Source organism: Daldinia decipiens (assembly GCF_022478715.1).
Source record: "Daldinia decipiens strain CBS 113046 unplaced genomic scaffold F4813scaffold_3, whole genome shotgun sequence".
Taxonomy (NCBI): domain Eukaryota; kingdom Fungi; phylum Ascomycota; class Sordariomycetes; order Xylariales; family Hypoxylaceae; genus Daldinia; species Daldinia decipiens.
In genome coordinates this window covers 246,518-259,260 of record NW_026054546.1, presented here as the reverse complement: position 1 = coordinate 259,260, position 12,743 = coordinate 246,518, and the positions used below count along the sequence as shown (strand labels likewise).

The following is a 12,743-nucleotide window of genomic DNA, read 5'->3' as shown; positions in this document are numbered from 1 at the left end:
GCGCTACGCACGGACGCTATACGCTCGAATCGGGCTTGCAAGAAATGAATAAATAAATATAACTAGGTACTTTTATAGGTACCTTGGGTAGTTACACTAACTTACCCAGAAGTAACATAAAAATAAGGGCTCGAAACTTGTGACCCGCGCGGGAGTTTCTTGAAAAATATCCCGCTATCTTAAACTCGACGCGCTTGATTCAGATGCTAGAGAAGGCTTGAGAGACAGGGTTTACGGGGTTGGTCGGTGCAACGGTAGAGAGAGATAAAAAAAAAAGGAAAGGGGGTTAGGTCAGCTATATGTTGCTTGATATATGGGCATATGCTTGCGGATGTCGTGCGATTACTACTACACTCAGTCGTATCGAGCGACGAAGAAATCTAGACGGCGTACATACTGAAACTACACTACACCAGGTAGCTAACACTAAACGCTGGGCTTTCGTACACAGGTCGTATCATGCTATCGTTAGTCTGTTCTCTATACCGTACCGCGCTCCCTACTTGTATGGTTCATACTACATGATAGCGAGCTTACACTACCAAGACTACACGGTAGCAAGGCTAGCGTCAAGCTCCTTGATAAGATTGCAACTCTAGCGTACTGGGGGGTTTGGAAAATGTTTGCCTTTTCCTCTTCGAGGCGACCGTTCGGCTACTTCCCTTCCCTTCGCAGCGAATCGATGGCAACGTCTATGTATGTAAGTCTGGGATCTCGATAGATGGACAATAACTCTCCGAGCAGATGGCGGAGCCGCAACGTCTCCCCACCAGGGAGATCTATGATAGGTATGGTTAGGATACATGCTATGTATTTCTTATCTGCTGTTTGACTAGGGCCAGGATGGACTCGCAGCATGTGTAAGTCTCATGACATGAATTGTCCTAATATGTACCTAATGTAAAACCCCAGGTTATTCACCTCTACATATCGATTCGACCCCAGAGGCTAACAAGTGCCGGCAGTTCGAGGAGGAATAGAAAAGGGCAAGCCGTAGGAATATCTTTGTTAGGGATCTAGGTTAGGTAGTTGACGTTTACCTAATCGTCGTATAACTTGATAAAATATCATACCACCAATCTCGACACCGTCGTAGACTAGTTAGTACGTATTTGTTAGTTTAGAGAAGGACAAATGGTCGAGTTGAGGAATGCTCTTAGCGGATCGTTGTGCTGCATGGCGAGTTCGTGGAGGATTCAACTTTTCCAAAATTGGCGCATGCATCTTATGGTCGTGGTAGTTATTAGAAGCGGGAGGATTTTAACCCACGTTTGCTTCTTACCATGGCATGGTTTCTTACCGTGGTCTCCTAATTAGGCCCCGAACTGTTGAAAATTAACTCCCTTTCCGCTGCGTCCGTCGAGTCCGATCCGTACGCTTATCTACATTTATTAATCTGTTTTATATTACCGCATGCATATTCATTTATTATAAGCATGGCTATTATATGATGGCAGTTGAGCATTCATTTTGTCTTACTATGTACGTCGTCTACTGTCAAATCTATGTAATCTATATATGCGTTTAGCCTGGGGAGTGACGACGTCGATCTGCTGGGATCCCGACGGCTTGGAACAATTCTCCCACTCCTGGGACCACTAAAACCCTCGGCTACAAATGATCTTCGATAGCATCTAGGACATACATTGCATATTACATATGCCATATGCAGGCGGTAAGGGGTTAAAAACACCTTGACGAAACCTGCAGCGAAATACGCACCAATTCTGCAAAAACAAGCCGTCTAATAGCAAACGTGCCTAATGCCTAATGCCTAATGCCTAATGACGGCAGGTTTGCTCTACACTAATGCATGTCGTCGGTCTGGTGCCTTTACGAGCCGTCTCGCCGATTGATTGTTTACATGGACCTACATGAGGTAATTAATGAAATTATGTTCATGTATGTTTTTGCCCGGCGGCCGATGCCGAATCTCCTGGGTTAAGTTCCTAGGCTGTGGAAGCAAGTCATCATCTTCCCTGCCATTAACAAGTCTTTAAAAGACCTAAGCGGCCGGTGCTGGGACCCAGTGGGCTGTCAAATGCGGGTAGGCCGATAGCTGGTAGGGGGTACATACAGCCAAGGTTCTTGCACAGATATTATACGATACAGCCCCAAATACGGGCCCAAATATGTTCAAATATGCTCAAATATGTTCAAATATGCTCAAATATGTTCAAATGTTTACTGTGGTTACATAGTTACACGAGCCGATTCTTCCACATCGAAACGGCATATGTATTGTGTCATCGGCCTACCTATCTCTGCGAGAACATAACCTCCGAGAGGAAGGGAAGTTAACTGCCGATCATCACCTCAATATAGTTAAGAAACCGACGCCTCGCGATTTTATGAGCCGTGGAGCGCATCTGGAGAACCAATTCAGGGACTGTAGGGGTTTCCAGATAAAGTCTAGGGGTGTTTCGGACGCTTAGACTCGTTAATCCAAGTGCTTCGCGGATCGTTGCAGTCAGTTTCCGCGGCCCAATAATAGGCATCAATTCAAAGCCTTAATACAAAGTACCATAGTACCGAAGCCGTGGTGCTTTGTGGTGCTTGTGGCTTATCCCCCTTTTTTTTTTTTCCTCGCGTCTAATGAGTACGCGGAAAACGAAGGGATAAGACGACGATGAGCGCTTACTGCAGTGAGCTATTCGAAGTCCATGTGGATAGTAATTTCGTATTGTCTACGTAACTCGGACGTATTAGTGCCTTCTCACAGTAAGGATAGTAAGGATATCCAGAGTATTCGACCTGCAGGACGTGTGGTAAGAACGTGCCGGAACGTGTTAGGAAATAAACTAGAAATAAAGATTATTATTGCCGAGATTGCATATCGTAATGCGGTTGAGTAACCAAAAAAGGAGACTGTGCATAGGTATTGAGAGATGAGAGATGTTTGTTAAGAATCTTAAGATGGATCCAAACTCTTGGGTCCGTCACAATCACCAATCACCCACGTAGCCCACGACATTCGCCAGTTCTGGAGCCGTTGTGCCTGCATCTCATGTACGAAGATGCAAGGTATATCCTAGACAGCCTTTCTCGTTTTCAAGCTTGTGGCATTTTCCGCGGTCAGTTTAGGTATGTACTCTTCATCAGCCAGCCAAGCCGGCGGCCGGTCCAGTGTCGGTGACTCGTGGCTTGCTTTGTATGTAACCCCGAATGTCGTCAACGCTTCTGTGATATGTATCTTAGCTGCTTATGTAGGTACCGACCTAGGTAAGGTATCTTGGGTATTTTAGGCCCTATTACCTGGTTCCACTAGAACTAGAAGCGAAAATCGCACTTGGACTGTTACTTAAGCCAATAAGAGTAGAAGGTAAGTTTGCTTTTTGCCTTGAAACTTTTTGCCTTGAAAAGGGAGTTGAACTTCTATGTATGTTAAGATACCGACTGGGGACCAATCAACTGAATTAGGTGCTCTCTGAATAATTCGTTTTCGCCTTTCGCCATTTCAAAAGGGAAAGGACAGAGAAAAGAAAAAGAACGAGAAAGAAAAGACTTGCATGAGGACTGTGCTTTACATGTATGTATGCGAGATACCAGTACCATGCATACCCTTGTCATAATTCGCGTGTCGGGATGCTTGAAACTCAGTTTAGATCCAAGGGCTAACTGATTGATAGCTGGGTAGCGTATGTAGTCTTGAAGAACATTAAAACATGACTTAATAGCTTAGATTTGACCATTTATCAATTGTATCCTCACTTGAATTATGTCATATGGTATGTAAAGATTATTATAATTATTATTAACCATTGTTATTATGTATTAATAACTAACTATTATTAAGGTAAACTAGCGGTGCCGTCGAAGCTAGTTTTGGCAGGCAGTTAGCTATTATTAATTTATTGTTAGCTAAGTAATGTACAATACCTACATACCTACCTGTTAGCTTAGGTACCTAACCTAGGTACCTAACCTAAGATACTAACCTAACCTAGGTAACCTACATACTAGTTATATAAATTCCTTAAACTAGCACGCTACCCCCTAATCATAACCCACAGTCCACGGCAATTGAGCCACGATGGAGCCGTTGAGGACCATCTATCCTGCTATTTTGTTTGACGTTGACAGATATTAGTTGACGCCCCTCTGCTTTGTGTTTGATTCGTTTCGTTTCGTTTCGTTTCGTTTCATGTTTCTGTGCCAACCTCTAATTCCGATTTACTGGAGGGCGGGCGAAATGCGCTTACATACATGTTTACATGTTTACCACATACATATCACTTTTCCTTTACGACACTTAGACGTTTACGACCGAGACTACGACGTACGCTGCCGATCAAGATTCTCGAAAGACTAGGGCCAAAAACAGCCGAGCAGGGTAGCCTGTAAGTCGAATATAGCACAGTTGGATTATCCGAATACGCAGTCGAGTCGAGTTGAACACCTACGCTTCTTTTCCGTAGGGCATGCGCCAACGTGCTCCATTTATCCAATCGAACTCCAATAAGATAATAAGCCGTCTCGATCTAACCTACATACACATGGACTTATACGACAAGGTACGTCTTTACATTTGAGCCAGAACAGTTTTGCCCCGCTACCTCGTGTACACTATGTCTTATCACAGCCGTGAAAGACTGCATACTGCATAGGTACTGCACCTGGTATATAAAAGTACATTTTATACGTACATAGTATATGCTTTTTATTTTATTTTTATCCGTGGAATAAGTGTTCGAACAAGTCTGAGACGGACCTAAGCTTGTGGGTTTCTCCTGTTTCGTACCATATTACGTCGTAGAGGAATGCCTCCTGTACTGAATTTGGCTGTAGCTAGACTGCAGTGTAACAAGGATTCATCCTCAGTGGGGAGACGGGGGTTGCAGGGGACATCAAGACCCTGAATGCTGGTAAATTTGGACGGGAAGTAAGAGATGTTGATCATCAGGAAAACCTTTCGTACCCTTTCGTACGAGCGCCGCTTCCTACATACCTAGGTTACATACCTACTTGAAGTCAAGAAGAGAGAGCCCAATGGCGTAGGCGTAAGCGTAGTCGTCACGATGTTGTGCGCGAGGTCTCCACACTACCAGGACACTACCAGGTTGATTTATATGTACATACAATATAGATCGCGTCCTGTCCTTTTTTCCTTTTAGGCTTTTAGATATGCTTTTATCTCATCAGTTGCTGATCTGAATCTCGCTATCCTAGGTAAAGCAGATCTGACGGTTGCCGCGCCAGATCGATTCCTTTAACACGAAGCTTGTTGTCCTCGGCCGAGTCATCGAATCTGTTTAGGAGGACTTGGGGATAGAGGAGTCTAAAGCTATCTAAAGCTATCTAACTGTGCCGGAAATAGACTTGGCGACTATCGAGCACTCTTCGAATTATCGTCGACGGATATTAGTGGTCTATCATTAACAGTAAAAGTTCCCGGAGGCAAGAAAGGTGACAACTATCTGAATCTCCGGAACGTGTTCGAGTTTCTTCACGCAAAGTTCCATCCAATCCCGTTATATGACTGGCTCTTGGCTTACCTACTCGGACGCCTCTTGATTGTACCTGCATATTGTACAGCCAATATATCGGCATCAAATTGCTTGATTTCCAATTACCGGCATTAACGAAAGTGCTTAGATGACAACATCGACGCCAAATATCGACTTCATACCCTGGACCAGACGCAGCCCGAGGAGCACATAACGTTCTCGCCTATGTTGTGTACCGTCGAGTTTGACGGGCACCAATAATATTCCTTATAGCTCTTCATACTGTTTCCAAGTGTGAACTATCACAAAGCTGACCGCAAGCCTGGTCGTATTCGGGGCTTGAAAGAATATGAGTTGCGAATAGGAGTCGCCGCATTTGACATATTGAAGCATCAAATCATTAAAACATTTCATTGCTTATGTTTTCAGCCCCAGCCGTTCACGATCTGTTTTCTTGTTATTCACCCGTTTGAGCCGGGAACGAAACAGCAACCCGCTTAGGTATTGACATACGGAAATTCAACTGGGGCACAGCCAAGCAGCCAAGGGATCCAACTAAAGCGTAACAGGACGTCTCTCTCTTTTACCGACCAACGACCCTTTACCCCTGTCTACATACCCTGTTACATCCATTACATCCATTACATCCAATCCTACCCTCGACTACCCTCGACTAAAACAGAGTTGCATGATAATTCGAGGTACATATTGACAGGCCCCCTCCACTATACCTCCATCGCGTCAGTTCTTATATCCATAGCCAATCTCCCTAACGGAAACAGAGGTGGCCTGCCACACCGCCCCCACAGTTTCTTTCGTGGCTATCCGCGCTTTCGCAGAGCCTCTCACGATACTCGAAATATTCGAATCAAGAACGACTCGGGAGCTTGAAACCCGAGTCGAGCTGTTCGATTTATCGGTACGTGGGAATAGGCTGGCGCATCTCTCGCGTTAGACGTATACAACAACAACAATGTATTCGTCAATGCCCTCTAACTCATACGGCAAGGAGCAACGACCGAGAGCTACGGCTGGTGCCCGTTCTCGTACACCCGAGACTGGCCACTCTTCAACATCTCTCGCTCCTAACATGCCACTTAACCAACGCTCCCGCAGCATTGGCGATCTTCTCGAGCCGGCGACGGACGGACCACCCTCCCCTGAGCGCATCCGAGTGTTCAGCAATCACATCAAGCGCAACTCGAGCGCTGACAAGCACCGAAGTGAACTAACGATGTCGTCGGGGTCGTCCTCGCGTCTTTCAGCAGCGTCGGATAGGCAATCGTGGAATCAGAGCCGGGAGAGTCTTGGTTTGTCGAGGAATCCGTCTCAACGATCCTCGTCTACAGGCACACCATCGCATGAACGACCTGATAGCTTACAATTCTTTGGAAAGGGGATTTTCCGCAAAGGTAAACTTCGTAGAGGAAGCGGTGACCAAGGTAGCTCCAACAGTTCGTTGGATGCAGTCGAGGCATCAAATGAGTCCAAGGAACAGCACTTCATCCAGTCCGTGTTCGCGCGACGGAGGGCACTTAGAGGAGAATCCAGCGTGCCGACCCAGAAGAAGCTACAGATCTCGGGACCTTATAACTTCCAACACCTCACACATACTCACAAGGATAGCGTCCCTGATCTGGACCAATCGAATCGCCTGGAGCTCGTACCGGAATTCTCAGCTATGCAAGGACGACGACACACCGAGGCGTTTCTGGAGGGCATCCGAAGCGGGGACTCGCGATTCCCAAGCTATTCCTCCGAGACCTTCTATCATCAAGAAGATCCATCAGTAGGGTTGAATGCCGACGGAGCACGCTTACGGGCATCACAACCGCCTCCGCTACCGCCGATACGATTAGCGAAGCGTTCTCAGTCGCAGGATAAGATCCGTGTTCCACCGCCTCGCCCACCTAGGTCTCCAATAGGAGAGAATAGTATGGTGCCTCTAAGACAACCAGCACAACCACCACAACAGGTACATCCCCCTCCAAGGACATCTAGTCGAACCTCGGCAAGACACGATAGGTTTGGTTCATTGTCTGGGTCTATGGACCACTCTGGAGCAAGCATCAGCTTCCGAAACCCGCAACCGTTTGCTCCTAGCTCGCCATCAAGGGCGCAAACTCCGCATGTGCCACTCGTCTCACCTGTACTAGAGTCAGAATATGAAGAACCTTCGCCCATGTCCAAGGCGCCTCATGCTGTCACCACGTCAGATGACGTCGCGTGGCCCTTGAGCAATAGTATAGGTTCCCTACCCGATGTCCCAGAGGAAGAAGAACATTATGCATCATCTCGACCATCCCGATCCCGGAGGAGCGTTTCGAGCAGCCACTCTTCTCTCAGGGGTAGTATATCGGTCCCCCTACTTCGTCAGTTCTCCATGAAGCGAACAACTAGCAATGCCTCAGATACCTTGGGCAAATTTGATTTTGGCTCACAGCACACAACACTCGTGAACGCTCGTGAACAGTCAATTGCCGGTCTAGGTGGCGATAGCTGGGAAGATGATATCGATTATTGTTACGAGCATGAAGCTGAGGCAAACTGCGACTATGCCTGGGAACGACCGTCATGTGATATAGTATTTCCACAAGAAGTGCGAGGTCGATCATTGGGAGGCCAGTCCGAAACTGTTATTACTTTCAATCGTCTTTCAGATGGGTTCCTATCTCCTGGAGATGTCCCCATCTTGAGCCCAGCCAGTCAAGTATCCAGCTCGACAGCTCAAGAAGCCTTAACACCGAATCTATCCCTTCCAGTAACTTCCAACTTCTCGCTCCCGCAGCGGAAGGGTTCAGCACAACTCCTTCGTGATAGCTTGCGTGCTCAATCCCCCGAGCGTAACTTCAAGGAGGCTCAGGCTTTTGGCCTGTCTCCTTCGCTTCTTATCCCAGATGACTACCACCAGCAGATGCTTCGATACGAGAGGGGAGAATTGGACGACGACAGCGATGACGATGAACTAGTTATTCAAGGAAATACCCTTGACGAGCCTATTATCAAATTCGGCAAGAACCTAAAGCCGTCGAACGCTCGTTCAAGCGCTTCGACCACCGACTCCAGGCTTTCGGAACATTCCATGACTTCCAGCCGCCACAAGTCGACGGCATCAACCTCCACGGGCTTTACTCGATGGACCGGTAGCAGCATGTCCAGCTGGCAAGGGCGCGACTCGACGCAGCATATCATATCAAAGCCCGCCAGCGACACCGGACCCGTCGTCATTGTCTCGCCTACACAGGCGACGATGCCAATGACACCCACGTCGGCTCCTAAATTCGACGAGGAAATCTCCCCGAAGCAGGAGCCTACCCGTGAAAAGCACGGAAGAACGCAGTCACACGCCGGCCTGCTCATGAGGACCAACTTCGACGCCCCGCCCACTGCGGAGCCGAAGCCAGCTGCAAAGGAACCTCCCAAGACCCGTAGGCGCGCCAGGACTACGAGCCGGAGCCATGCCGCCCCGCTCGCCCTCTTCCCAACCGTCACTCCTCTTCCCGGCGGCCGTATCTGATGAGGCCACCTGAGCTACCTACCTATTAGTTATATCTGTTTATATATTACTGTACTCAAATTATCCATGCATACCTACATACCTGCTGAGCGCAACACTCTTTACGCCATCTTCTTACTTGTACCCCCCCCCCCCCCCAACACCGTCGGATCATCCATCCGCCTCGGACAAAAGCTTTTCTTTGACTATTGGTTTTCGGATATAGACTACTACTGCTACTACTACCACTACCCTATTACCATCACCACCACCACCACCACCACCATCGCGGCCTTGGAACCAGCCAGGAGTTTTCGGGGGCTGAACGACCCGCGGTTTTCTATGTTATGTTACTGTGGCGGACACGCACGTCCGTCCACTGTTGTGCTTGATATCTTGCTATTGATTGATATATAGACATTTACGGCTTTTGGCTTACGGGGGCGGGCAGGGAGGAGGCATATATCATATCCATGTATACCTTTTCGCGCCTGTCGTTTCCGCGAATACCTTGTTTTTTTTTTGCTTTTGCTTTTCTTATCATCGACACAGCACCACAGCACCACAGCACCACAGCACACGTACGCACACGCACGCACACGCACACACATCCTAGAGCCAGCGATGGGCAACTGAGAAAATCTTTTCCTTTTTACTAACTCCCCTGTATTGTTTGGTCCTTCTCGCTTTTTTCCTGCATAGAGAAAAGTAGGTGAGGGGCGGGACGGGTCAAAAAGTTTCGGTGCGCGGAGTACCAATGTGTTTTTATTTATTTTTTATTTTTTGCTCTCTGCCTTGCGTTGGAGTTAATCTTGTTTCTGCTTTTTGTTTAGTGGTTTGCTTTGCTTTGCTTTGCTTCGACGGTCTCGGGTTATGATGGTTGGAAAGCATATATATATATTACGTATGTGTGTGTTGTATATGCTGTGCCAAGTACGTCCTTCGTTATAGAGGACACGGCCGGCATACCATGCATACATACAGTCGAAGTGTTTGTCTGTATCTATTCATAGCGGACCGAATCCGCTTTTCGTCGCTTGTGACGAGTATTTAGAATGATAGGGGTGCGAGAGGCTATGTGCATTATTGCCTTCATTAGCTAGAAGGGCCTCAGGGGTTGGGAAGTTGAAGAGTTGGTATGAAACTAGGAGATAGCATGCTTCGTCTGACCATCTCAGATCAAGATCTAAAAATCTAAAGCTATATTTCCTGATATGATATATTTTATATGCTCAGTGTCTTCTCGTGATATGTTCTTTTCCGTCCTTAGATCTTGGACGGTAGCGAAGGTGAAGAGACTAACCTACGATATATCGAAACTATGTTGAATATCAATGATACTTCGTTAAGCGTTAAGGTCACTTAGACAATAATTCCCGTCTCGAATATTAACCCGCCTCCCCCTTATGGAGCAAAGTCCAATTAAGCCGACAAGGGTATCTCAGTAGATAGTATCAGTTATATCCAAGCTTTCATGCCTTCGTATCTTCACATAGTAATAAATGCTAACATAATAAACGCGTGTAATTTAAATTGCAGCATGCATTTATGTAATCTCCCGTACATACACGGTGTTAAATATCCATCATCAATATACCCCCATGCTAAGCGAACAAACGCCACCACGGATATCACGCAACTATGTAATCTGTAATCTGTAATCTCAATATCTGCCGGTCATCTATACCGGAATTTCAATGCCAGGAAAAAAGATTCGGCCATGTCGAATTCGAAACAACGTATATGCACCCTAACGCCCTGCAATGCTTATGCCATCTAATAATCCGGATCAGAACAATCATGGGTATAATCTCGGTATACCTATAGTATCGTAGCTAGCGTGGCCACCCCGAAGGACAGGAATAGGATCGCCACTGAAACGGAAGCACTCGTCATTGCAGCGCCACCCCTACTATCGCCCAAGCCGATGCCTCCGTTACCACTGCCTCGTACGACACCCTCTGTCGCTTGAACAGCGTTGGCAACTGCCGTGGCATCAGGAATGCCGGTGCCGCTAGTGATTTGTTGGACATTTGACTCGGTTGTGTTGAAGTTGGTCTGTGCGATCGAGATCTCATTATTGTCGAGATCGTAAACGACATAAGCTGATCGGAGGAAGGTGTCGCCCAAAACGTTGGTTCCCGAACCGGCTGGGGCAATGCCAAACAGGCATGCCTCCACGCCGTTGGAGAATGTAGGGCGTTGTCCCGTTGTCGTCACCAGATCCAGCACCAGTTCGTTCATTTCTACCGAAATCTTCGGTCCTGAAAAGACGAAGTCGATCGTGTCCGTTTGGGTCTCTAGGGAGCATGGTACGTACGCCGCGCCTTCGCTCGCGTCGTACTGCGCGTTAACCGCATCGTAGATGGCCCCGACCATGCTATCAGGTAGATAGGTAAGCGAGGAGCCCGAGTCTAGCAAGACAGCAAGGGCCTGGTTATCGGCGATAGTGTTGTTCCCCACTGATAGAGAGGTCAAAGTAATCAAGAACTCGGAGAAAATACCGCCATTGGATTGGATGGGAAGCGTCTGGAGACTTCCTGTGTATTGCGCCGTATCGACTCCTCCAAACAGAATGCTACCTCTATTCGAATCCAAATCGTTCAGCCAAAGACTATAAGCATTTCTTTCGATTTGTCCAGCTGTCACCATCTTCTTCGGAAGATTGTCATACGGATCCATTCCAGCCCGGCCGACTTGCACCTCGTTGACGGGATATCCAATGCCGAGGATACCTTGCTCGGAAGTACTTTGATACCCAATTCCGAACTGGAACTTCTCTAGCGACAAGCCACCGATTTTGATCGTGTCGGTGACATAGTCTCCGCTGGCCCCAGAGCCATCAACGTAAGAAATGTTGAACCAGCTTCCCACATATTCGTAAGTGGAAGAAGAGTTGGCGTTATAGGTTCCCGCGAAAGAGCAAGGGTTCGACCTCTGAGAGCAGAGGGATGAGGAATCAGTATTCACCCAGAGATCACTGCTACCCGTGTCCAGGTGCATACGTATCGACTGCGCCGGCGTTCCTAGGGTGCCATTCACGAAGTATAGTGTCTCCTGTCGATGGCTTAGTAAGAAACACAGACTCGCAAGTCTAAAATTCTCATATCATACCTCATTGTCTAATTCTGCTCTAAAAGTGCCATCTCTCCGCCGTAAACGGTCTCGTCTTACTGGATCTGATATAGTCTTCCGTTCTGTAGCCAAGCTTACAACTTTTGGATGACTGCTACTACTCTGCAAATTACGTGCATTTGTCGGAATAGCCGAGACACTTGCCACAAGGGCAAACACTATTGTCGATTTCATAGTGAAGATTGAAGACGGTTGAGATAATTTTTACCACACCAGTCCGAAGCTTACAATAACAGCACCAGATGCTATAACCTGAACATCGAATGTGACTTCTCTCGGTGGGCGCCTGGATTGTTTAGTTATATGTACAGCCGTCGGAGGCGAAGGAGGCGAGGGATGTATCAAGTACAGTGGAACGGATTCGTAAGTCGTGCGTGGCCAGCCGGGGCTAAAAACAGATCTAAAAGCGTGGGAAAAATGGTATAAAAAACGGGAATAAGAAGTTCAGGATGGCGGGGAAAGATTATTATTATTTGAAAAGAATATGAATAAAAAAACAAATCCAGCAATCCAGTTGCTCGGCGTTGGTGTGAATAGAAAGCCGAAGAGTCGGTTGATCGAATGTGACGAACAGCAAGTTAGAGATAGCTGAGCCACTCCAGCTGAGCCAAGGTACTTGAGGGTCTCAGGATACAGGTCCACGGGTATGCGCACGTATGCTTTGT

At 47.2% G+C, this 12,743-nt stretch overlaps 2 protein-coding genes across 2 annotated transcripts; one reads left to right on the top strand and one right to left on the bottom strand.

Annotated features, from left to right (window-relative positions):
- Positions 1-6,432: 6,432 nt before the first annotated feature.
- On the top strand, positions 6,433-8,964 carry F4813DRAFT_385297 (uncharacterized protein; the record flags this gene model as incomplete). The annotated part of the gene is made up of 1 exon (XM_049246229.1): positions 6,433-8,964. One exon carries the CDS (start codon positions 6,433-6,435, stop codon positions 8,962-8,964), a length of 2,532 nt encoding a protein of 843 aa, XP_049103584.1.
- Positions 8,965-10,680: 1,716 nt separating this feature from the next.
- Positions 10,681-12,743, bottom strand: F4813DRAFT_166329 (acid protease). Its single transcript, XM_049239141.1, has 2 exons — positions 12,058-12,743; positions 10,681-11,997 (listed from the first exon to the last, which is right to left on the bottom strand). Exons 1-2 carry the CDS (start codon positions 12,250-12,252, stop codon positions 10,765-10,767), a joined length of 1,428 nt encoding a protein of 475 aa, XP_049103583.1. The 5' UTR covers positions 12,253-12,743; the 3' UTR covers positions 10,681-10,764.